This window comes from Aythya fuligula, chromosome 32, assembly GCF_009819795.1.
Source record: "Aythya fuligula isolate bAytFul2 chromosome 32, bAytFul2.pri, whole genome shotgun sequence".
Lineage (NCBI taxonomy): Eukaryota > Metazoa > Chordata > Aves > Anseriformes > Anatidae > Aythya > Aythya fuligula.
The window spans coordinates 383,871-409,904 of NC_045590.1; the positions used below are offsets into that span (position 1 = coordinate 383,871).

General features: G+C 47.9%; 1 protein-coding gene across 1 annotated transcript in view; it reads left to right on the top strand.

The window, feature by feature from the left end:
- Positions 1-17,439, top strand: part of LOC116500175 (butyrophilin subfamily 1 member A1-like) — a 30,193-nt gene extending 12,754 nt beyond the window's left edge. Inside the window, exons 3-16 of the mRNA XM_032205091.1 lie at positions 512-853; positions 1,975-2,238; positions 6,764-6,817; positions 7,283-7,303; positions 8,046-8,066; positions 8,947-8,967; positions 9,710-9,730; positions 10,611-10,631; positions 11,374-11,394; positions 12,275-12,295; positions 13,038-13,058; positions 13,939-13,959; positions 16,076-16,102; positions 16,880-17,439. Of these exons, the coding sequence (XP_032060982.1) occupies positions 512-853; positions 1,975-2,238; positions 6,764-6,817; positions 7,283-7,303; positions 8,046-8,066; positions 8,947-8,967; positions 9,710-9,730; positions 10,611-10,631; positions 11,374-11,394; positions 12,275-12,295; positions 13,038-13,058; positions 13,939-13,959; positions 16,076-16,102; positions 16,880-17,439 (1,436 nt within the window). The remainder of the gene's footprint in view (positions 1-511; positions 854-1,974; positions 2,239-6,763; positions 6,818-7,282; positions 7,304-8,045; positions 8,067-8,946; positions 8,968-9,709; positions 9,731-10,610; positions 10,632-11,373; positions 11,395-12,274; positions 12,296-13,037; positions 13,059-13,938; positions 13,960-16,075; positions 16,103-16,879) is intronic.
- Positions 17,440-26,034: the final 8,595 nt, after the last annotated feature.

The window sequence follows — 26,034 nt, forward strand, 5'->3', positions numbered from 1 at the left end:
AGGTTTATTATCTTACCACACAGATGAAAGAGGCTTGGTCAGTTTCTCACGGATAGTACAGCCAAGGTCAGTGGAGAGCAAGAACCTACACAGATTTCTTTCAGGCTGATCAGATTGTCAGCTCCTTGCAGCTCATTTATGGTAACTTGCTCCTATCTCAGTGAGCTTTTGTTTGCAATCCTCCCACCGGCGTACCTATGGTCTTCTTGAATAAATTGCTGCCCCCAATTCCCCTCTTTTCCATGAACATATAACATGACTTCCATGTGTATAAAACCTGGAAATGTGGAAATCCTAAAGCATGTATGTGCCTGGAAGAGGTGGTAACAATGACTAAAGATCCTGTCCTCATTTTTGCAGGGGACTAGACAACTCTAGCCTAAACCTGAGATTTCTGTTTTGGATTAAAGTAACACATAACTTTTTGCCTAATTGCTTCCTTGATAGAAAGGATATATTTGCAGAAAACAACAACAACAACAATGCATTTGGTCCCACTTTTTCCTTGCAGGTGAAGTTCCTATCACCATCAATGTTGATCCTTCAGTAGTATGTGTTGGCGAGCAAGTGACTCTGTCCTGCCAGTTGACACACAGTCTCCCCTCCAACACAGGCTTGATTTGGTACAAAAAGGAAAAGGAAAGGGATACTCCACTGTGCTCTTCCCCCAGCCTGGGTGGGGTGGTGGAGCAGTACCAGGATGAAGAATGGTGCAGAATTAAGGGGCGCTGGGAAAGAAGATCACTTCTTCTGATTATCCAGCAAGTGCAAGTAACCGATGAGGGGGAATATGTTTGTGCTGTGAGTGGCAGTGCTGGCTCACAAGAGGCTGTTACTCACCTTGATGTTACAGGTAAGCAGGGAGGTTGTCACAGTGAAATGAGACCTGCTACTACAATGCTGAATTCAATTCCCATCAGGGCTCTTTAGGCTCTGCCTATTCCTTCCTCAACAGTTGAGACCTTCTCCTGGGGAAATATACAGAGACCCAGGGAATAGCTGGAAAGTTTTGCTTCAGTTCTGAGTATCTGAAGACAGGGTACTGAAGGGCATAGGCCATGTGGCTTGTCATGTGGGAAAGCCGTGCAATGGGGAACTGCTGAGTATCTGTACGAGTACCTATCATGTTTTTCTACTATGGAATTATCGATATTCAGCTTCTCCAGTTAGCTTTGTAAACTGAAAGTCTGGCTTTGTAAAACGAAATATATATATACATATATATATATATTCAGAGCTACTAGGGAGGGTATTTACCAATGTGCAGTGAGCACAATGATACACTAAGGACCCCTTTTCTCTCCTCATTTGAAATTGCCCATCATGGAAGACTTGTCCCAAATATAAACCTGGAAATACTGCCAGAAAGCACTTTTTCAGGTGTGACGTTCTGTTGGACAAGTCAGACAGGAGCTTAGTTTGAGTGCATGTAAACAACTAGCATCCACAAAAATGTCATTGATGTATTCCACAGATCAGTGGAATGTGTGAAATCATTTTTTTCTTTTTTGAATCTGTTATGTGCTAGTCTGATTTGATGTCTCTTATTTTGGTATTGGAAAAGACAGGGAACAATTCCTTGCTCTTCTTCCTCTTCAGAGCATTCCCTTTTTATAGCCCTGTATCATATATACTCTCAACCATGTGGAGATTGCTCATTTGGTTTTGCAAGTTCCCAGATAGTTTATTATCACTTTTCATTCTCCATACTCATTGGCATTCACTGTCTGGGCTAGTGTGTTTCCTTGTGGGAATCAAATTAAATGGCCACTTTCATCTGATCAATTGTGGTTGTTTCTATGTGCTATGAATAGTTAGAGCAGTGTATTAACAAACAAATTGAAACAAGACAAAACAGAAAAAATCAGAAAGTGTCATCTTTCTGTAGTTTTTGTTGTTGTTGGTACTTATATGTTTGTTTATATTTTTATTTAACTCTCATGTTTCATCCTTACTGCAATAATTCCATTACAGCGCTTGGAAATAAGCCAACTTTGGAAAGGGATCTGCAGGAGGAAGGCATGTGTCGCTACACATGTAAGTCAAAAGGATGGAATCCAAAGCCTGAAGTACTTTGGACAAACTATGGAGGAGGCAATAAAAACGTGGAGGCCGAGACCTATGTAACATGGAATGAGAGAGATCTTTTTGCATTGCAAAGCATCATGACAGTGCCTTGTGATGATATAGATGTGAAATATGTAGTCACACTCGTCAAAGAAAAGATAAGCCGAACTGGTAGGTAACATTTTAACACTTGTATCTGCATTGCTGAGGAAATCAGACCCCTTCCGGGAAGGAAGTTACACATTTGTGAGTAGAAAACAAAGAGAAACATTTGTTGTATTTGTTGTATTTTAATACAAAATGCTTAAAAGCCAGAGGGTTTTTAATTGTAGATGAAATAGCAACAAAAGTGCAGGTGTTTTGTGAGATCTCTCCCATGACGTAGTTGGCATTTCTTTGTTGTGCCCAATGCAGTGGTGGTAAGTTGCCTCTGTTACAGGTTCCCTGAATGGAATGATTCTGAAAAAGCCAAACACTTGTATGTACGAGAGCCAAATAAGAGGTTCCTTTGTAAAGCCCAAAGCCATGTGGGTTAATCCCCAAGGAGAAGACCTATCTTCACTGGCCCGGACAAGCATTCTACAGGAGAAGGACAGTGTTTTTGCAACAGAAAGTTCCATTGAGATACCCTGTGGACAACCATCTCATTCTTTCTTTACCACTAATGTGGAATCCAGTCTACACATTGCTCAACAGTCAGGTATGCAGCAATTAAGATCCATTTATTGAATTTTGACATTCTCTGAGGAAGCAAATGTACCTGCTTTTAATATCAACCTGCACTAATAAACAGGATGGGCCTAATGCTGTGAATTATTTCACTCGTTTTCCAACAATGCTCCATAGTTAACTATGTTCAGGAGTATGTTGCTCGAAACTTTGATGAAGCCATAGTCTCTGCAGTCATGGCATCCCGTCCTCAAGGCTGTGGCTGAAAACTGGACGCAGGGGGGAACATGACTACTGAAGATAAGGAAAAGACTGAGGTTCTTAATGACTTCTTTACATCAGACTGGACTTCTTTACTAGCCACCATGTATTCTTGGGGTACTCAGCCTCCCAACCTGGAAGTCTGAGACAGAGCAGAAGAAACCCCCCACAGTTCAGGTGGAAACAGAGACCTGCTCTCCATAGCAGGTCTCCTGAACTGTCACAAGTCCATGGGGCCAAATAGGATTCACCCAAGGGTGTTGAGAGAGTTGGCAGATGTGATTGCTGGGCCGCTCTCCATCATCTATCAGCAGTCATGGTAATCTGGAGAGGTCCCAGTTGACTTTAGACTTGCTAATGTGATGCCTGTCTATAAGAAGGGTTGTAAGGAGGACCAGGGAAACTACAGGCCTGTCAGCCTGACCTCGGTGCCAGGAAAGATGATGGAACAGGTCATCTTGAATGCAATCTCACAACATATGCAGGACAACCAGGGGATCAGACTCAGTCAACATGGGTTCATGAAAGGCAAGTCCTGCCTGACCAGCCTCATCTCCTTCTATGACCGGGTGACCCGCCTGGTGGATAAGGGAAAGGTTGTTGACGTAGTCTGCCTAGACTTCAGCAAGGCCTTTAACACAATATTCTCCTGAAGAAGCTGGAAGCACATGGTTTGGACAGGTACACTTTTTGCATGGTTAAAGACTGGATGGATGGCCAGGCAAAGAGAGTAGTGGTGAGCGGAGTGAAATCCAGCTGGCAACTGGTCACAAGTGGTGTTCCCTAGTGGTCAGTGTTGGGACCCTTCTTCTTTAATATCTTTATTGATGATTTGGATGAGGGAATTGAGTGCACCTTCAGTAAGTTTGCAGACAACACCCAGTTGGGGGGAAGTGTAGGTCTGCCGGAGGGTCCCTGCAGAGGGATCTGGACAGGTTGGGTCTATGGGTAGAGGCAAGTGGGATGAGGTTCAACATGGCTAAGTGTCAGGTCCTGCACTTTGGTTGCAACAACTCCATGCAGCTCTACAGGCTTTGGGCGGAGAGTGGCTGGAAAGCTGTGCAGAGGAAAAGGATCTGGGGGTGTTGGTCAATGCTCACTGAACATGAGCCAGCAGTGTGCCCAGGTGGCCAAAAAGGCCAACGGCATCTTGGTTTGTGTCAGGACTAGTGTAGCCAGTAGGACCAGGAAGGTGATCATCTCCTTGTATCATCCCCACTGGTGAGGCCACACCTTGAGTACTGTGTTCAGTTTTGGGTCCCTCACTACAAAAGTTTATCGAGGCCCTGGAGCGTGTCCAGAGAAGGGCTACAAAGCTGGTGAAGAGTCTGGAACACAAGTCCTGTGGGGAACAGCTGAGGGAACTGGGGTTATTTAGTCTGGAGAAGAGGAAGCTCAGGGGAGATCTAATTGCTCTCTACCACTACCTGAAAGGAAGTTGTGGGGAGCTGGGCATCAGCCTCTTTTCAAAGGTACCTAGTGATAGGACTAGAGTGAATGGCCTCAAGTTGTGCCAGGGGAGGCTCAGGTTGGAAATTAGGAGACATTTCTTCTCAGAATTAGTTAGGGTTTGCCCAGAGAGGTGGTGGAGTCATTGTCCCTGGGGACGTTTAAGGAAAGGTTGGACGTGGTGTTTAGGTACATGGTTTAATGGGTGACATTGGTAGTAGGTTGATGGTTGGACCAGATGATCTTGAAGGTTTTTTCCAACCTTAATGATTTTATGTTTTTATGAAAAGGGAAGAATAGCTGGTGATGCCAGGAAAGACAGGAAGACAGTGGGCTCCTGAGCTCAGTGCTTCTAGCCTTTTTTACTAGCATGGACCTCTCTGTTTTGATGTTGGCAGAGAGGTTTCTCTCATAGATCTTTAGACTGTCAGATGCTGTGATTTACACCATCAATGAGAAACTTTGGTGTTAGGCTCTTAAAGAATTATTCTGTCTGAAAGGTGTTTTCAAGCAACAAGACTAAGGCTGAGCTTTCCTCTGTAATTCTTATTCATTTAAAGCTTTGAAAATCAACTTAACTCAAGCTAAAGTATTTTTATGATATCACTTAGAGCAATATCACTCCATTCAGAGGTCATGTAGGAAATAGGTATGCTCTTGAATAAAAATAGAGACATAACATCAAGTATAATTTAAAAATTCCCTGTGGGAAAAAAAATACTTCCCACTTTATCTCCAGTTTGTTTGAACAGTGATATAAAATACAAACATCAAGGTTGTGTCTAAACTTTCTTTAGAACTTCTAGTGTTCCTCACCACTCTTCCATATGAATAATTGCTTTTTAAAGTGTTCTTCAGCTAACCATGTTCAAATGGGACAGATTATATGACCCCACTGCCACTCTACATCTGTGTTATATTGCAAAGAATTTGATGTCATTTTAAAAAAATGTTTTTTCTAAATTTTTCAGAAAACTCTGACTGGTTCTGGATTCTTTACCTCTTTTGCCTCCTCCTCCTTATAGTAATGGGTAAGCTATTCCCCCATGCTAGATTCTCCATTTTCCAGTTCTTCTTTGCAGTGAACTTCCAAAAACATTGTAACCCACATTTTCAAATTATTTATTGCCCCTCCAAAATGGCATAGATATCCCATGCTATAGATAACTCATTCTTCCCAAGAAACTAGCAGCTCTGGATGCCTTCAGAAGAATCCTTTTGTAGGTAAATTCACTCAAGAATTTACCAAGCCTTCCAAATGTATCCCAGAGCTCTTCAAATCCACAAATCGGCTTCTTCCATCATAACCCCATAAACATATCCTTCTTTCCCTTTCCAGATCCTCTGTGTTTCTAGCACCCAGACTTACTGACGTTGGTTTTCTTCAAGACAAACACTTGTGTTTTTTTTCATCACCTCATCATTCCTGTTCCTATTATCTTTTTATATGGTTAGTTAGTTAGTTTGTGTGTGTATGTGTGTGTGTGTGTGTGTCTGGCTTAGTGTATGAACTACTTTCTCAGGAGTATATGTATATGAATGTATACGAGTACAGTATATGAACTACTTCACACGAGGGAGAGCACAGGGGCAGGCGCCAATCTATTCTCTTTAGTGACCAGCGATAGGATCCATAGGAATAATGTCAAGCTGCAGCAGGGGAGGTTCAGGCTAGACATCAAGAAGAGGTTCTTCACTGGGAGGGTTTTCACGCTCTTGAACAGGCTTTCCATGGAAGTAGTCACTGCACCAAGCCCATCAGAGTTTAAGAAACATTTTGGCTGTGCTCTTAGCCTCATGGTCTGAATTTTTGGGTAGACCTGTGTTGTGCCAGGAGTTGGACTTGATGATACTTGTGGGTCCCTTCCAACTTGGGATATTCTATAATTCTACAATAAATATTCATTACTAATGGACATCAATCAGTAAAGATGTTAGGGATCTGGTGTCCACATTTTTATTTTTCCTTCACAATGCATAGAATTCACCAAATCAACCTGCATTTGCTAGTACTTTGAAGCAACTGAGATGACATATTTTGGAAAATTTAATATTACTTGGGGAAAAAAGAAAAAATAGCTCTTGTGAGCATTAGAAATAAGAACATGATTTATGCAAATTAAATATACCAATGTCTCAAAGCCTCTGGGACATTTCTGTAAGAAACAAAATCTTCAGCATTTTTAGAAAACAAATGTGAAGACATCAGATTGTGATAAAATGAATAGATATCTGTCCTCTCTGGGGCAATGGCATTACTTTAAATGTTCATGCTTTGTGTTCTGTCATGATAATAATAATATTGTCTTGTTTTTAGCATTTCTACTACAGATCTTCAAGTATTTTATCTGGTACCCATCCATTGATACAAGTGAGTTTTCTTGATATTTATTTATGTCTTCTAAGTACAAATACATAGTTACCATTTAGGTGTTATGTCTTTTGGCTGGGAGCAAGGTTTCTGTCACTTTTCTACTATTATTGTTTCAATGAAAAACAAGTAGCAAATTGTAGGGTTGATATATTCCAAAATCATAAGGAATATGCATTTTTGTGAGATGATCTTTTCTGTGGAAAGGAGATGTGGGATTGTAATGACAAAAGGATGCTGAGAGATGTCTGTGTTAAAGAAAACCTCTCAGAGCTTTCCCTCATCATTCTCCTAAAAAACTGTCCAAAAAGATTACATTGAGGGAGTGACTCCACAGTACTAAAAAAAGACAAATTTGCAGATGCAACAGATATTCTCCCTCTAGAGAAGATGCTCTTCTGCCAATCTTTCTATGGGGATGGGATGTTAACCAACGTTTCCTCCCTTTCTACTTTATTGTTTCAGAGTCCCTGAAGAAGGAGAATGGTGAGTGTGGTAAGCTGCCTGGAGGCTGAGCATGCCAGCTAGTTCCACGGTTTTGGTCACGGTATAGTGTTGCTGGTGGTGTCATGTGTGGGGGAGGCTTTGGAGCAGGAGCGAGGGTGAGGGAAGGGGTTGTGAAGGGAAATGTGAGGAGTGGTGACTGGACGTGGAGAGCCTGGTCCAGAGAGCAGCCCTGTTTCCTTTGGGTGGAGTGCTTGTGTGGACTGGGCTGGTGGCAATAATCCGTGTCAGAGTTAAAGGGGTTCTAGGGGTAGTAGTAAGGGACGTGAGCCAAGGCCTTTGCCAGAGGTATTTTCTGCGCTGCATGGAGTTGGACAGTACAAATTAGGCACTGCTTTGTAACTCGTGTGTCTTGACGTAAATTGTCTTCTTCTCTGGTGTCCGCGGCGACTGTGCAGAGGAACTCCTTGCAAAGTATGGTGAGTCTTTCTATTTGCTGATCAGCTTTCCCTGTGGGGACGCGGGCCTTGGAGGTGTCAAGTGAGAACAGCCGCTCCAGCAATGGCAGCTGCCCCTGAGCCTGTACCATGGTCGAGTGAGCCAATGTGCCAGGGCCGGGGTTCCAGCTGGTGCTCCCTAGGTTTGGTTTTGTCAAAGAAGTGCCCATCGGCCACTGGAGTAGGTGCTTTTGCTTCTTCATTTGAAGCGGACGGTGGAAGGAGGGGTGGGTGCGGGTCATGAAACCTCCCGTGCAGGTACTTTTGATGTTGTCTTTGCCTTTCAGCATACGCTCAGAGGCAGATTGGTAAGTGTGGGACTAAGGCTAGATGGCTGCTCAGATCCCACTGTTTCAAGTTCGTAGTGGGGGGAGGTGTGGCGTGTACTGGGGATGGGTCATTCCTGGTGTAGTCATTGCTCCAGCATGCCATGAGCAGGGCTGCTGGGACGGCCTTGCAGTATGTCAAACGCTGTTGCCGAGTGGGCTTTCTCGTGCAATCTCAAGAGACTTCAGTCTGAGTCAAGGCTTAAAGCAGTGCCTGGGGAGAGCAAGTAGGCACACGGAAAAGGAATGCCAGGTGCTGGGATGTCGGGTACTGCCAAGATGAATTCCTGGTGGGAGGCAGCAGGAAGGTCAAGGGGTGCTGTGGTAGGGGTACTGCTGATTCTGGCGTGCACGGTGTGGCCAAGGAGAGGTGCCGTGTCCCCCAGCACCTCAGCTGCTAGCCCTGGCACGTGGCTGTCATGAGCACGGTGACGTACACGTAGCAGGCCATGTATGCCCGGCATGGCTGTTTCCCCAAGGTATGGGGAGGACATGGGAGGGCAATGGAGGTCTCCCAGTGTCAGGTTGGACCGTGAATGGCCCAGAGCCCAGGGAGCCTTTGTCCCCCACCCCTGCTGGCAGCAGCTCCTGCCTGGCACAGCCCTCATTTCTCTTCCTTCTCCCCACCTGTCTTTTGCAGAGGAGCTGCAGGCACAAGGCAGGGCACAGGGGGATGCGGAGAAGGGTGAGTGCGTGCAGAGCGCTGCCCCTGTGCTCTGTGCACGGGGAAGCCGTGGCTGGGTGTGGGTGCTGGTGGAGGATTTGTGTGCCTTGATGAAGGCTTCCCATGCTCTTCTGCCAGTCTTTCTATGGGGATGGGATGTTAACCAACGTTTCCTCCCTTTCTACTTTATTGTTTCAGAGTCCCTGAAGAAGGAGAATGGTGAGTGTGGTAAGCTGCCTGGAGGCTGAGCATGCCAGCTAGTTCCACGGTTTTGGTCACGGTATAGTGTTGCTGGTGGTGTCATGTGTGGGGGAGGCTTTGGAGCAGGAGCGAGGGTGAGGGAAGGGGTTGTGAAGGGAAATGTGAGGAGTGGTGACTGGACGTGGAGAGCCTGGTCCAGAGAGCAGCCCTGTTTCCTTTGGGTGGAGTGCTTGTGTGGACTGGGCTGGTGGCAATAATCCGTGTCAGAGTTAAAGGGGTTCTAGGGGTAGTAGTAAGGGACGTGAGCCAAGGCCTTTGCCAGAGGTATTTTCTGCGCTGCATGGAGTTGGACAGTACAAATTAGGCACTGCTTTGTAACTCGTGTGTCTTGACGTAAATTGTCTTCTTCTCTGGTGTCCGCGGCGACTGTGCAGAGGAACTCCTTGCAAAGTATGGTGAGTCTTTCTATTTGCTGATCAGCTTTCCCTGTGGGGACGCGGGCCTTGGAGGTGTCAAGTGAGAACAGCCGCTCCAGCAATGGCAGCTGCCCCTGAGCCTGTACCATGGTCGAGTGAGCCAATGTGCCAGGGCCGGGGTTCCAGCTGGTGCTCCCTAGGTTTGGTTTTGTCAAAGAAGTGCCCATCGGCCACTGGAGTAGGTGCTTTTGCTTCTTCATTTGAAGCGGACGGTGGAAGGAGGGGTGGGTGCGGGTCATGAAACCTCCCGTGCAGGTACTTTTGATGTTGTCTTTGCCTTTCAGCATACGCTCAGAGGCAGATTGGTAAGTGTGGGACTAAGGCTAGATGGCTGCTCAGATCCCACTGTTTCAAGTTCGTAGTGGGGGGAGGTGTGGCGTGTACTGGGGATGGGTCATTCCTGGTGTAGTCATTGCTCCAGCATGCCATGAGCAGGGCTGCTGGGACGGCCTTGCAGTATGTCAAACGCTGTTGCCGAGTGGGCTTTCTCGTGCAATCTCAAGAGACTTCAGTCTGAGTCAAGGCTTAAAGCAGTGCCTGGGGAGAGCAAGTAGGCACACGGAAAAGGAATGCCAGGTGCTGGGATGTCGGGTACTGCCAAGATGAATTCCTGGTGGGAGGCAGCAGGAAGGTCAAGGGGTGCTGTGGTAGGGGTACTGCTGATTCTGGCGTGCACGGTGTGGCCAAGGAGAGGTGCCGTGTCCCCCAGCACCTCAGCTGCTAGCCCTGGCACGTGGCTGTCATGAGCACGGTGACGTACACGTAGCAGGCCATGTATGCCCGGCATGGCTGTTTCCCCAAGGTATGGGGAGGACATGGGAGGGCAATGGAGGTCTCCCAGTGTCAGGTTGGACCGTGAATGGCCCAGAGCCCAGGGAGCCTTTGTCCCCCACCCCTGCTGGCAGCAGCTCCTGCCTGGCACAGCCCTCATTTCTCTTCCTTCTCCCCACCTGTCTTTTGCAGAGGAGCTGCAGGCACAAGGCAGGGCACAGGGGGATGCGGAGAAGGGTGAGTGCGTGCAGAGCGCTGCCCCTGTGCTCTGTGCACGGGGAAGCCGTGGCTGGGTGTGGGTGCTGGTGGAGGATTTGTGTGCCTTGATGAAGGCTTCCCATGCTCTTCTGCCAGTCTTTCTATGGGGATGGGATGTTAACCAACGTTTCCTCCCTTTCTACTTTATTGTTTCAGAGTCCCTGAAGAAGGAGAATGGTGAGTGTGGTAAGCTGCCTGGAGGCTGAGCATGCCAGCTAGTTCCACGGTTTTGGTCACGGTATAGTGTTGCTGGTGGTGTCATGTGTGGGGGAGGCTTTGGAGCAGGAGCGAGGGTGAGGGAAGGGGTTGTGAAGGGAAATGTGAGGAGTGGTGACTGGACGTGGAGAGCCTGGTCCAGAGAGCAGCCCTGTTTCCTTTGGGTGGAGTGCTTGTGTGGACTGGGCTGGTGGCAATAATCCGTGTCAGAGTTAAAGGGGTTCTAAGGGTAGTAGTAAGGGACGTGAGCCAAGGCCTTTGCCAGAGGTATTTTCTGCGCTGCATGGAGTTGGACAGTACAAATTAGGCACTGCTTTGTAACTCGTGTGTCTTGACGTAAATTGTCTTCTTCTCTGGTGTCCGCGGCGACTGTGCAGAGGAACTCCTTGCAAAGTATGGTGAGTCTTTCTATTTGCTGATCATCTTTCCCTGTGGGGACGCGGGCCTTGGAGGTGTCAAGTGAGAACAGCCGCTCCAGCAATGGCAGCTGCCCCTGAGCCTGTACCATGGTCGAGTGAGCCAATGTGCCAGGGCCGGGGTTCCAGCTGGTGCTCCCTAGGTTTGGTTTTGTCAAAGAAGTGCCCATCGGCCACTGGAGTAGGTGCTTTTGCTTCTTCGTTTGAAGCGGACGGTGGAAGGAGGGGTGGGTGCGGGTCATGAAACCTCCCGTGCAGGTACTTTTGATGTTGTCTTTGCCTTTCAGCATACGCTCAGAGGCAGATTGGTAAGTGTGGGACTAAGGCTAGATGGCTGCTCAGATCCCACTGTTTCAAGTTCGTAGTGGGGGGAGGTGTGGCGTGTACTGGGGATGGGTCATTCCTGGTGTAGTCATTGCTCCAGCATGCCATGAGCAGGGCTGCTGGGACGGCCTTGCAGTATGTCAAACGCTGTTGCCGAGTGGGCTTTCTCGTGCAATCTCAAGAGACTTCAGTCTGAGTCAAGGCTTAAAGCAGTGCCTGGGGAGAGCAAGTAGGCACACGGAAAAGGAATGCCAGGTGCTGGGATGTCGGGTACTGCCAAGATGAATTCCTGGTGGGAGGCAGCAGGAAGGTCAAGGGGTGCTGTGGTAGGGGTACTGCTGATTCTGGCGTGCACGGTGTGGCCAAGGAGAGGTGCCGTGTCCCCCAGCACCTCAGCTGCTAGCCCTGGCACGTGGCTGTCATGAGCACGGTGACGTACACGTAGCAGGCCATGTATGCCCGGCATGGCTGTTTCCCCAAGGTATGGGGAGGACATGGGAGGGCAATGGAGGTCTCCCAGTGTCAGGTTGGACCGTGAATGGCCCAGAGCCCAGGGAGCCTTTGTCCCCCACCCCTGCTGGCAGCAGCTCCTGCCTGGCACAGCCCTCATTTCTCTTCCTTCTCCCCACCTGTCTTTTGCAGAGGAGCTGCAGGCACAAGGCAGGGCACAGGGGGATGCGGAGAAGGGTGAGTGCGTGCAGAGCGCTGCCCCTGTGCTCTGTGCACGGGGAAGCCGTGGCTGGGTGTGGGTGCTGGTGGAGGATTTGTGTGCCTTGATGAAGGCTTCCCATGCTCTTCTGCCAGTCTTTCTATGGGGATGGGATGTTAACCAACGTTTCCTCCCTTTCTACTTTATTGTTTCAGAGTCCCTGAAGAAGGAGAATGGTGAGTGTGGTAAGCTGCCTGGAGGCTGAGCATGCCAGCTAGTTCCACGGTTTTGGTCACGGTATAGTGTTGCTGGTGGTGTCATGTGTGGGGGAGGCTTTGGAGCAGGAGCGAGGGTGAGGGAAGGGGTTGTGAAGGGAAATGTGAGAAGTGGTGACTGGACGTGGAGAGCCTGGTCCAGAGAGCAGCCCTGTTTCCTTTGGGTGGAGTGCTTGTGTGGACTGGGCTGGTGGCAATAATCCGTGTCAGAGTTAAAGGGGTTCTAGGGGTAGTAGTAAGGGACGTGAGCCAAGGCCTTTGCCAGAGGTATTTTCTGCGCTGCATGGAGTTGGACAGTACAAATTAGGCACTGCTTTGTAACTCGTGTGTCTTGACGTAAATTGTCTTCTTCTCTGGTGTCCGCGGCGACTGTGCAGAGGAACTCCTTGCAAAGTATGGTGAGTCTTTCTATTTGCTGATCATCTTTCCCTGTGGGGACGCGGGCCTTGGAGGTGTCAAGTGAGAACAGCCGCTCCAGCAATGGCAGCTGCCCCTGAGCCTGTACCATGGTCGAGTGAGCCAATGTGCCAGGGCCGGGGTTCCAGCTGGTGCTCCCTAGGTTTGGTTTTGTCAAAGAAGTGCCCATCGGCCACTGGAGTAGGTGCTTTTGCTTCTTCGTTTGAAGCGGACGGTGGAAGGAGGGGTGGGTGCGGGTCATGAAACCTCCCGTGCAGGTACTTTTGATGTTGTCTTTGCCTTTCAGCATACGCTCAGAGGCAGATTGGTAAGTGTGGGACTAAGGCTAGATGGCTGCTCAGATCCCACTGTTTCAAGTTCATAGTGGGGGGAGGTGTGGCGTGTACTGGGGATGGGTCATTCCTGGTGTAGTCATTGCTCCAGCATGCCATGAGCAGGGCTGCTGGGACGGCCTTGCAGTATGTCAAACGCTGTTGCCGAGTGGGCTTTCTCGTGCAATCTCAAGAGACTTCAGTCTGAGTCAAGGCTTAAAGCAGTGCCTGGGGAGAGCAAGTAGGCACACGGAAAAGGAATGCCAGGTGCTGGGATGTCGGGTACTGCCAAGATGAATTCCTGGTGGGAGGCAGCAGGAAGGTCAAGGGGTGCTGTGGTAGGGGTACTGCTGATTCTGGCGTGCACGGTGTGGCCAAGGAGAGGTGCCGTGTCCCCCAGCACCTCAGCTGCTAGCCCAGACACGTGGCTGTCATGAGCACGGTGACGTACACGTAGCAGGCCATGTATGCCCGGCATGGCTGTTTCCCCAAGGTATGGGGAGGACATGGGAGGGCAATGGAGGTCTCCCAGTGTCAGGTTGGACCGTGAATGGCCCAGAGCCCAGGGAGCCTTTGTCCCCCACCCCTGCTGGCAGCAGCTCCTGCCTGGCACAGCCCTCATTTCTCTTCCTTCTCCCCACCTGTCTTTTGCAGAGGAGCTGCAGGCACAAGGCAGGGCACAGGGGGATGCGGAGAAGGGTGAGTGCGTGCAGAGCGCTGCCCCTGTGCTCTGTGCACGGGGAAGCCGTGGCTGGGTGTGGGTGCTGGTGGAGGATTTGTGTGCCTTGATGAAGGCTTCCCATGCTCTTCTGCCAGTCTTTCTATGGGGATGGGATGTTAACCAACGTTTCCTCCCTTTCTACTTTATTGTTTCAGAGTCCCTGAAGAAGGAGAATGGTGAGTGTGGTAAGCTGCCTGGAGGCTGAGCATGCCAGCTAGTTCCACGGTTTTGGTCACGGTATAGTGTTGCTGGTGGTGTCATGTGTGGGGGAGGCTTTGGAGCAGGAGCGAGGGTGAGGGAAGGGGTTGTGAAGGGAAATGTGAGAAGTGGTGACTGGACGTGGAGAGCCTGGTCCAGAGAGCAGCCCTGTTTCCTTTGGGTGGAGTGCTTGTGTGGACTGGGCTGGTGGCAATAATCCGTGTCAGAGTTAAAGGGGTTCTAGGGGTAGTAGTAAGGGACGTGAGCCAAGGCCTTTGCCAGAGGTATTTTCTGCGCTGCATGGAGTTGGACAGTACAAATTAGGCACTGCTTTTAACTCATGTGAAAATCTTGTGTCTTTGTTGTTTAACTCTTACAGTCAACTACACCAGCCAGTCACTCTCCCCTTTTGGTTTGTGAGAGGGAATCAGAGAAGAAAAATTGGAAAAACTCAGTTATTGAATTAATGACACTTTACTAGGGAAAGCAGAACTCACGCGTCAAGAAAGAAAGCATGGAATTGATTTGCTACTTTATTAACAGTGTAGTTTTTCTACCACTTGTGGGAAAGTAAGGGTTATGTGAAAATTTGTTTGGAAAGACAAACAAAATCACTACTAACATGTTCTCCCCCATCCCCCCAATCCGCATTGCTGAGCATGATGTGATTGGGATAGAGTATGTCTTTGGTTAACGCAGGTCACCTATTTTAGCTGTATCCCTTCCCGGCTTTTGGTGTACTCTCCCTACTACTTGTTGGCAGGGCAGTTTGAGAAGTGGAAAAGCCCTTGGCTCTCTATGAGCACTGCTCTGCAACAGCTAAATCATCACTATGTTATCAGTAGTATTTTCGTCAAAAAAGACGTACACAGTATTGTGTGAGCCTCTGTGAAGAACATTACCTCTGTCCTAGCCAAAGCCATGACAGGGGCATAGTACTAGTGAGCACTTGCAGACAGGAGCTTTTGCAGGCAGGAGTCACTTACTTGGAGCCAGCCTTCCACTTCCATAATCTTAATGTTTTAATGTCTTAATGTCTTATTTTTTATTAGCCATGAGACCATGTTTGTGTAAAGATGAAAAGACAGTTGTGAATGTTAAGTGTAGGGAAGAGTGGATCATGGATGGGACAATCCTGGTCTCTTCCTTCCCTGAGCTTTCAATCAGTGTAACTGCAGGGATGGACTCAGCATTTGGACATCACTGCTGAGTGTGCTCCTTTGTGAGGGCTTGATAGGCTCGATGCTGTGTCAAGGCTTAAAGCAGTGTCACAAGTGAGCAAGTAGCCCTGAGGAAAGGGAACCCCATGCTCTGGGATGTAGGAAGTGGCCAGGCTGAATTCCCCATGCAAGCAAGAAGGTCTTAGGGGTGCTGTGTTAGGGTTATTGCAGATTCTGATGTGCAAGGGTCTGGCCAAGGAGACTTGCTGTTTCCGTCAGTACCTCGGCTGCCATCAAGGGCACGTGGCTGTCATGTCCATGCAGACAGACACATTGCAGGTCATGTGTGCCAGGAACGGCTTAGAGTTTTGGAGAATAGGTGGGAGTGCACTGGGGCTCTCCTTCTGTTGATGCTGCACTGCCCAGAGTCCAGGGAATATGTTATGTCTTTCTGCTTGCCCAAAAGCTTTCTGTGTGAAAGCGATACATGCTTTGGAGAATGTAATGAGGGCTGTTCCAGGAATGCCAGGCTTCTCACAGAGAGCACCCTGACTGCGACTGCCAGTGCCTCAGCTTTGTTGTTCAAGCTGATGGACTTTATCTTTGGCTTTGCCAAGGCAGTTCCTCTTAGCTTTTTGTAGACTCATTTTACCTTTCCTTTCTGGTGCTTCTGGGCTGCACTAAACAGAAACAGTGGACTTCCTGTTTATGTATGGATGACTTATATGTAAACAGTTGGTGTTTTCCCAGCTTGACTTTTTTTTCTTTGCCATGGAAGGTCATATGACCTTCTGATTAGCCTTCTGGCTTGTAGAAGAGACTATCTACCGCAGAAGAACATGATCTTCTACAAACAGCATAGTATGTTTGTTAGGTCACTGTATTCTTTATTTCCTGAAGAACACTCTTGGCATCTTTTTCTTGTTTTCCACAGAATTGCTGCATGTACAACGATACAAAGGTAAGAAAAGAAAACAAAGCATGCTGGATTCTACCACTTGGAGCTTCAATGCAGTTCTTTAAAAAATTTGCCCTTGTCATGTAACAGTTCTGAAATTAGCATCACAACAGCAAAATAATAATAATAGTAATAAGATCTGAATCTCTCTTATTTATTTGCTATTCTGGAAAACACAAAACATTTGTTTACTGCTTCTGGAATATGAAGCAACATTATTTCTTCTCCAAGAGTGTGTATCTGAAAGAAGGTGAGACTCCTTCTTTCAGGGTGTTTAGCTGGAACATTTCTACTGCCCAGTGTACACTAACATAGTGTATTTGCCAAACAGTCTTGGCCAATGGAATTTCTCCCCATTCTCATGCAAGAGGCTTTTATGATTCTAGTTTTACTCAAAGACGTGTTCTGTGCCAAAGCATGGCTCTTTTCCTCTTGTCACTACTATACAGTTCCAGTGATTAAGGCAAGGGCTTGTAATCTCCATACATTCCTTTTTGAAGCTACAGGCCATTTTTTAAGGAAGAGTCTCTATGTGTTACTTTGCATTTTCTTTATCTTAGTGTCTCTCTCAGTATGCCATAGATGAGAGACAAGGAACATGCTAGTTCTGGGAGGGCAGAAGGTGGAGGCATCCTGGTCAAAGACACTTCCTAGGGCCCATCAGAATGGTGATCAAAGAATGGGAGGGGAACAATAGAGGCAGATGGTCAATGAATAGAAAGTTTCAAAGCAGTAGCCTTGTTGCCCTTCACTACTTAAAAAATGACTTGATTATTGCAGTTGATGTCATCCTTGATGCTAACACGGCTCATCCAAGACTGCAAGTGTCGGAAGATGGGAAGAGTGTGACTGATACTGGTGTGATCAGAAGGGTGCCAGTCAAGAAGGAGAGATTTGATTGCCAAGCTTTTGTGTTGGCAAAGGAAGGATACGAATCTGGGAGACGCTACTGGGAAGTGGATGTTGGAAGGAGAAGCAACTGGATCTTGGGTGTTGCCCAGGAGACTGTGACACGCAAAGGAGAAGTGGTTCTCTCTCCTCAGAATGGCTTCTGGGCCATAGCATTGTCAGATGAGCAAGAGTATGGGGTCCACACGGATCCTTGGACCCGTTTGACTGTGAGTGGTAGACCACGAAAGATTGGGATCTTCCTGGATATCCCTGCCAAGAAGTTGTCATTTTACAATGTCCGCCAGAAACAAGCTTTGTACACTTTCACCTTTGATAGTGACCGCACACAGGAAGTGAGGCTCTTTCCTTTCTTCTCAACAGGTTCCACTGCAATAAAGGCTGAGACTGAGCCTCTACAAATAGCACAGGAGTTCGATGATGAGATCTGAAGGATTGAAGCAAGAATGCACAGTTAATGTACGACTGATACCCAGAGCCTGAGTTCCGACTACACTGTATGTGCCGACAAATTAAGTCTGAATAGCTAACTCAGAAATATGCTTTCACCACTGCTTGCTAAGCCTTCTGTGAGATATTTCTGGAGGAATACCTGGACTTCAGGCCACTAAGTCACTGGGTACAGACAGCCACCAAGTATTCTAAGAACTTACATAAATAAAAGAATTCTCAGACCAGGAAATTAAAAATATTCAGTAGTGGTTTTGTTTGCTTGTTTTGTGTATTAATCCTTCTATTGGTGTGAATATGAGTGTTTTTTTTTTTTTTTTTTTTTTTTTTTTTTTTTCCCTGCAGACTGTACATCACAAAAACATTTGGAATATCTTTGAGCAATAGGGGGTTACTGTTCTAGAGTGTAAGAGTTTTCTGATGACCTGAAACCACCTTCCTAAAAAAAAAAAAATAAATGTTTTTTTATAAATGCACAAACAAGGAAAGGAGGACTAAGGAGAAATGTAGAACTGTAGAAACATGGAAGGGTTTGGGTTGGAAGGAACCTTAAAGATCACCTAATTCTAACCTCCCTGCCATGGGCAGTGACACCTTACACAGGACCAGGTTACTCAAATCGCCTTCCAACCTGGCCTTAAATGCATCTAGGGATGGGGCATCCACAACTTCCCCAACTTCTCTAGGCTACCTGTTCCAGTGCCTCACCACCTTCATAGGAAAGAATTTCTTCCTTATATCTAAGCTACATCTACCCTCTTTTAATTTAAAGCCATTTCAACATTTCCTATTACAACACTCCCTACCAGCAGTGAGAAACAAAGTTGTGTTTTTGCAATAGAAGGGTTTTTTGCAGTGGAAAATTCCACTAACCTTGCATATTCAAAAGTGATCATGCAGCATAGCAGTGGGGAGTATGTTAATAAGGGGAAAGTTCTACTGTTCCAAAATAAGGAGAATAGCTAAGAAAAACAGCATGAGCAGTATGAAATCAGTAAAAAACAAAAGTCACAGGCCTTGTAGTTATGAGAGAAGAGGAAAAAATGGAGAAGAAGAAATTAATGGTTGGTCAAATAAAATTGTACATATGTGGTATAGAAGTGTGTCAAGTAGGTTGTGAACTTGTAGTACTCAGACAATGAGGAAATGGGAGAAAAATCAGGTGTTGGGTCATAGGGAATATAAGGTTATGATAAACTCTTACTGTACACTCCTGCTTGCAGAATGCCCACCATTACAATCGAGAATAAAATAGCTTCACAGGAAGCTCTGTCTGAAGAAAATTATTGAGCGTTTTCTCACAGGCTGGGGGCTCGTCCGGCATCTTGTCATCTACCGAAGAGTTCTTGTCACCAAGGATAGGAAAGTGCACCCTGCTGATTTCAGCAGTCCTGTTGGGGATGGTGGGTTGTCTCAGGATGGCCAGCAAAGGACAGAGACTGTTAATCTGAAGACAGGCTCTGCGTAGCACTGGGGAGAAGGGAGGCCAGCACTGACATACCAGATACAGCCCAGACACAACATGGACACAGGATAGACACAGGACAGACAGTACAGGCACAGGGAAATCCATGCACAGACTGAGGTAAAGCAAACTTTACCATATATTGCCTTGGGGTGGGTTCAGGGAGACTCTTGTGTGGAGAGTGAATGAGACATGCTTTTAGCATGAAGTAAGTGTGGAGTCCCAATCCGTGGTTCTGTAGCACAAGGGACATGGCCAGAGACGGAAGAAGCAAAAGACTAGTAAAAGAAAGTCTCGGGGGTTTGGGCCATTAGGTGTATGGTACCCCAAGCACAGTGAGGTGACGTGCTTGGCAGTACACCCCACTTCTGTCCTAATCCTAGGTGAAGGTGTGTGGTATCCTGTGGGTGGTAAAGTCCACAGCAGCACATTCTCCTTTCAGGAGAATGATGATGATTTGGAAAAAAATAACAAAAAAATGGGGAAAAAGATTAAAAAAAAAAAAAAGAAAAAATATTGTCTGGCCTAAAAAGCCAATAAAAGGGAAATTTTGGGCAAAAAAATGGGTCTGGTGAAAATTAGGCTTTAAATTTATATGTAATATGAACTAGGGCCTAATTTGTATTCCTGGGAGGAGGGGGGTTGGAGGTGGGGGGGGGGGAAGTCAGTCTTGAGTATGTTATTCACTGGAGAAGAATGTTTCACAGAATCACAAAATTGTCTAGGTTGGAAGAGACCTCAAGCTCATCAAGTCCAACCTCTGACCTAACACTGACAAGTCCTCCACTAAACTATATCACTAAGCTCTACATCTAAACGTCTTATAAAGACCTCCAGGGATAGAGAGTCAACCACTTCCCTGGGCAGCCCATTCCAATGCCTAACAACCCTCTCAGTAAAGAAGTTCTTCCTAAGATCCAACCTAAAACACCCCTGGTGCAACTTTAGCCCCTTCCCCCTCGTCCTGTCACCAGGCATGTGGGAGAATAGACCAATCCCCACCTCGCTACAGCCTCCTTTAATGTACTTATAAAGAGCGATAAGGTCGCCCCTGAGCCTCCTCTTCTTCAGGCTGCACAAACCCAGCTCCTTCAGCCGCTCCTTGTAGGACTTGTTCTCCAGACCCCTCACCAGCTTTGTTGCACTTCCCTGGACTCACTCCAGCACCTCCATGTCCTTCTTGTAGCAATGGGCCCAAAACTGAACACAGTACTTGAGGTGCTGTGGTACAGGGGGACAATCACTTCCCTAGCCCTACTGGCCACACTGCTTCTTATACAAGTCAGGATGCCATTGGCCATCTTGGCCACCTGAGCACACTGCTGGCTCATATTCAGCTGTCTATCCACCAATACTCTCAGGTCCTTCTCTGCCAGGCATCTTTCCAACCACTCATCTCCCAGCCTGTAACTCTCCTTGGGGTTATTGTTCCCCAGGTGCAGGACCTGGCACTTGGCCTTGTTGAACTTCATAGAGTTGACCTCATCCCATCAGTCCAGCCTATCCAGGTCCTCCTGCAGAGCCTTCCTACCCTCAAGCAGATTGACACACACACCTAACTTGGTGTCATCTGTGAACTTACTGAGAGTGCACTTGATACCCTCATCCAGATCATTAATAAAGATATTAAAGAGGACTGGCCCCAGTACCGAGCCCTGGGGAATGCCACTAGTGACCGGCCTCCAACTGGACTTGACTTCATTCACCACGACTCTTTGGGCGAGGCTATCCAGCAAGTTAACCCAACAAAGTATATGCCGGTCGAAGCCACAAGCAGCCAGTTTCTTGAAGAGAATGCTGTGGGAAACGGTGTCAAATACCTTGCTGAAGTCAAGGTAGACCACATCCACAGCCTTTTCGTCATCCACCAAGCGCATCACTTTGTCATAGAAGGAGATCAGATTTGTCAAGCAGGACCTGCCTTTCATAAACCCATGCTGACTGGGCCTGATCGCCTGCTTGCCCTGTAAATGCCGCATGATGACACTCAAGATAATCTGCTCTATGAGTTTTCCTGGCACTGAGGTCAAACTGACAGGCCTATAGTTTCCCAGGTCTACCCTCCGGCTCTTCTTGTAGAAGGGCATCACTTTTGCTAGCCACCAGTTGACTGGGACCTCTCCCGATAGCCAGGACTGTTGAAAAATGGTGGAAAGCGGCTTGGCCAGCTCCTCCGCCAGTTCTCTCAGTATCCTTGGTTGGATCCTTTCTGGCCCCATCGACTTGCGCACATCCAAGTGCTGTAGCAGGTCACCAACCATTTTCTCATGGATAGTGAGGGTCACATTCTGCTCCCCACCCCCTTTCACCAGCTCAGGGTACTGGGTATCCAGCGAGCAACTGGTTTTGCTGCTAAAGACAGAGGCAAAGAAGGCATTAAGCACCACAGCCTTTTCCTCATGTTTTTTAATTAAGTACGTTACTAAATAACTGAGCCATTAGATTTCCTTCTTGAAGAGTGCCCTGCCTTCCTGGACTCCTGTGCCCTTCAGAACTGCCTCCCATGAAACTCTACCAGTGTCCTGAACAGTTCAAAGTCGGTCCTCTTGAAGTTCAATACAGCGGTTTTACTGGTCCCCTTCCTGGCTTCTCCAAGAATGGAGAAATCCACCATTTCGTGGTCACTCTGCCCAAGACAGTTTCCAACCACCACATCTCCCAACAGTCCTCTGTTTGTGAAGAGAAGGTCTAGCGGGGCACCTCCCCTGGTAGGCTCACTAACCAACTGCATCAGGAAGCTATCTTCCAGAAACCTCCTAGACTGCTTTCTCTGGGCTGTGTTGTGCTCCCAGGATATATCTGGGAAGTTGAAGTCCCCCATGAGAACAAGCACTGACGATTTCACAACTTTTGTCAGCTGCCTGTAGAACTCCTCATCCATCTCCTCATCCTGGTTCGGCAGTCTATAACAGACCCCCACCAGGATGCTAGCCTTGTTGGCCTTCCCGCTGATCCTAACCCATAGGGACTCAACCTTATCATTCCCAGACTCAAGTTCCACGACATCAAAACTCTCTCTGATATAGAGAGCCACATCACCACCCCTTCTGTGCTGCCTGTCCCTTATGAAGAGCCTATAGCCAGACATTGCAGCCCTCCAGTCATGAGAGTGGTCCCACCATGTCTCCGTGATGGCAACCAAGTCATAGCCTGCCTGCTGCACGATGGCTTCCAGCTCCTCCTGTTTGTTACGCATGCTGAGTGCATTAGTGTAGATGCACTTCAGCTGGGCCTTATCCCCTGGCCTTGCCATTGTTCCCCCTGGCACAGCTCCAACAAGCCTTGTTTCAGCCCCATCCCCCTTCTTACCTAGTTTAAAGCCCTGCCAGCTCCTGGCCCAGGATCCGTTTTCCCCTTAGAGATAGGGACCCGTCTGCGGCCATCAGGCCAGGTGCCGAGTAAAGCGCCCCATGGTAAAAAACAAACAAACAAACAAACAAAACTTCTGTGTTGGCAGCAGCCTCTGAGCCACGTGCTTATCAGGTGGGTTTTCCGTTTCCTCTCTGTACCCCTCCCTGCCACTGTAGGGATGGACGAAAACACCACCTGTACTCCCGCTCCATCCACTAACTGTCCCAGTCCCCTAAAGTCCTGTTGGATGGTATTCAGGCTTCTCTCTTCAGTATTATCACTGCCAGCCTGCACTATCAAAAGAGGGTAATAGTCAGAGGGGTGAACCACGTTGGGAAGCTTTCTGGCAATGTCCCTGACCACAGCCCCAGGGAAGCAGCAGACTTCCCTACAGGTAGGGTCAGGCTGACAAATAGGGCCCTCTGTTCCCCTGAGAAGGGAGTTCACCCACAACAATCACCTTTCTTTCTGTCTTGGTGGAGGCAGTCCTGAGGCGTGGAGTCGACTTCCTCACCCTAGACATCCCCCTGGTTGCACTTTCTACCTGTTCCTCAGCTACTGGTCTCTCAAGCTCCAGGGCCTCAAACCTGTTGTGTAACGGCACCTGGAAATGTGGGGCTGGTAGGGGGGGAGCGTTGCATGCAAGGTCGAGCAGGAACCCGTCTCCATTCCTCCTCAACTCCCAGGTCCACTACCTCTGCCCGGCAGCAACAGGTTAGGTGATCCACCCCCATTTGGGGTGTCTCACCTTGGTACCTCTCCTTCAGGCCTGGCAGGGAGTTGCTCCACCAGTCTATCTCCCGCTCACACTCCCTGATGGCCCTCAACCTCTCCACCTCCTCCTTGAGGTCCGCCACCATGCGGACCAGGTCATCCACCTGCTCACACCTCACACACGCAGTTTCTCTGCCTCCTTCAGACGGCAGCAACAGGCTCAGGCACTCCCTGCACCTGGAGACCTGAACTGCTGCATTTTTGAGCAGGCAGTTATTCTGGGTGCTTACAGACTTTCTAGAGAGAGCTCTCTGCCCAGTGTAGACCATTGCAGCCTATCTAGTGACAGAGAGCCTTTAGATGAGTTACTCTTACGGGTGAGGGGGAACGCTCTGCCCTGCCTGAGTGTGCCCTGCCCACATGAACTGCCATGCAAACTGCCACTTCGCGACCTTCTGACGTGCCATGCCCTGTTTGCCCACCCTGGTTGCCATGCTCCTGGTCACTTGCACTCCCTAGGGGCTGCTTCTGAATGTCAGGGTAGCGGGGCATTGCTGGCTCCACCTAAGCCTCTTGAGCCTCCCTTGTGAGGGCTGCCAGGTCCTGGCAGCTCCTTCGGCTGGTTCGAGTGGCCTTAATGCCAGAAAAAACCCTGCCTGTCCCAATCCCCTGCGCCGCTGCAGAATGTGTCTGCCCCGGAGCTGATCACCTAAGCAATACGTAACAAGGGCAAGTGTGGAGTCCTGCATTTGGCCAAGAACAACCCCAGACACTGGTATAAGTTGGGGACTGACCAGTTGGAGAGCAGTGCAGGGGAAGGGGACCTGGGATTCCTGGTGGACAGCAGGATGACCATGGGCCAGAACCATGCCTTTGTGGCCAAGCGGGCTAATGGCATCCTGAGGTGTATCACAAGGGATGTGGCTATCAGGTCAAGAGAGGTTCTCCTCCCGTTCTACTCTTCCCTGGTGAGACTGTATCTGGACTATTACATCCAGATCTGGGCCCCACAGTTCAAGGAGAGGGAACTGCTTGAGAGAGTCCAGCACTGAGCCACAAAGATGATGAAGGGAGTGGAACATCTCCCTGGGTCTCTTTAGCTTGGAAAAGAGGAGACTGACAGGTGACCTTATTAATGTTTAGAAATATGTGACAGGTGAGTGTCACGAGGATGGAACCAAGCTCTTCTCGGTGACATCTAATGATAGGACAACGGGCAATGGGTACAAGCTGGAACATAGGATGTTTTACCCAACTATGAGAAGAAAACTTTTCACAGTGAGGGTGACAGAGCACTGGAATAGGATGCCCAGGGGGGTTGTGGAGTCTCCTTCTCTGGAGACATTCAAAACCTGCCTGGACACATTCCTGTGTGACCTGATGTAGGCGTTCCTGCTCCTGCAGGGGGATTGGACTAAATGATTCTTCAAGGTCCCATACAATCCTTAACATTCTGTGATTCTGTGATTCTGGGTCACTTTTTGAGTGCCATGGTAATGACATCCTTTTTTCCAACATTCACTCAGATCATCAGTATCACACGCTTGTTCAAGGGTGAAGTCCCAAAGCACTGCACATGAGCATTGTTCTCCATCCCTACCCTGATTCTCTCACTCACCTTGCTATCCATAACCACTTCGCCGGGGCACAGGTCCCTTACTTAGACTCAGAAATAGACATTTAGCCTTTGGAAAAGCCCAGGACACATGCTGGAGAGAAGGTGAAGGTGCCACTCCTTGTTTACTCCTCCACTTGCCCCTTGGAGGAGGCAAAGTATATTTGTAGATGTTAAATGTCTCTAACAGAAAGTTCCCAAAAAGCAAGAAGGAGAGGAACACAGAGCCCATTCACCAGAGTAGACTCATGGCCACTGCTTCTATCAAAATTGTCCCAGGCAAAATATCACCAACGGCTGCATAGCACAGCAAACCCAGAAAGCCAAACAGCCTTTCACACACTCTCGCGTCTGATCTACTGCAAAAGAAGGAGCATGGGACAAATAACATAAAACAACACCAAAAGGAAATGCATCACCATCCTGAGCAGGATGGGAAACAAACTGAATAAAGATGAGAATTCTGCGCAGCCTTCAAGTCAAACCTGTCATGATCTCAACCCTTGAAGCCACAAGTAGGGTTCCAAAAAGGGCAGTTGTTGATTAAATCCAGTCAGCAGGCAAGCAGCGCCCAGCAGCACTCAACCAAACCCCTGTGGGATATGGACAAGAGAATGAAGATGGCAAAAGTTAGGAATTTTTTCGGTTGATAGAACTAGAGGATATTACGGAAAAAAGGAAACAAATAACCCTACAACATAAGGCCAATAAATGACCTCATTACAGCTTTTCATTTCCTGACAGGGGCTTAGAAAAAAGATGGAGATCAAGTTTTTGCTCATTAGACAGTGACAGGGAAAAGGGAATGGGTTTAAACTTAAAGAGGGGAAATTTAGATTTAAGCTCAGGAGGAAATTCATTCATTAGAGGGTGGTGAGGCACTTGAACAGGTAGCCCAGTGTTGTGGATGCCCCATCCCTGGAGGCATTCAATCTATGATTCCACAGTTGTGGGATTTCCAGGCAAAACCTAACCAAGTGCTGCACAGCACAGCAAACCCAGAGAGCCAATTAGCCTTTCACAAGCTCTAGATCAGATACAAGAGAAAAACAGAGAGCATGGGACAGATCACATAAAGCTACATCAAAAGCAAATACATCATCATCCCCAAAAGTACCTGCTATAGAAATAGAACAGAATAGTCTTAAATAAATTTGCTGGACAAATCTGCTATAATATCAACCCTCGCAGCCCCAAGTGGGATGCCAAATAGAGTAGTTGTGCTTTAAATCCAGTGGGTAGGGGAGCAGCACAGAGCCACTTACTCAGCCAAACCCCAGTGGGATCAGGGCAAGAGAATCAAGACGGCAAAATTTAGGAAATTTGTGGGTTGAAATAAGTACAGTATAGTAAGCAAAAGGGAAACAAAAAAAAAACCCACATAACAACAACAACAACAAAAGCAGGGGTGATGAAAATGCAATTGGTCAC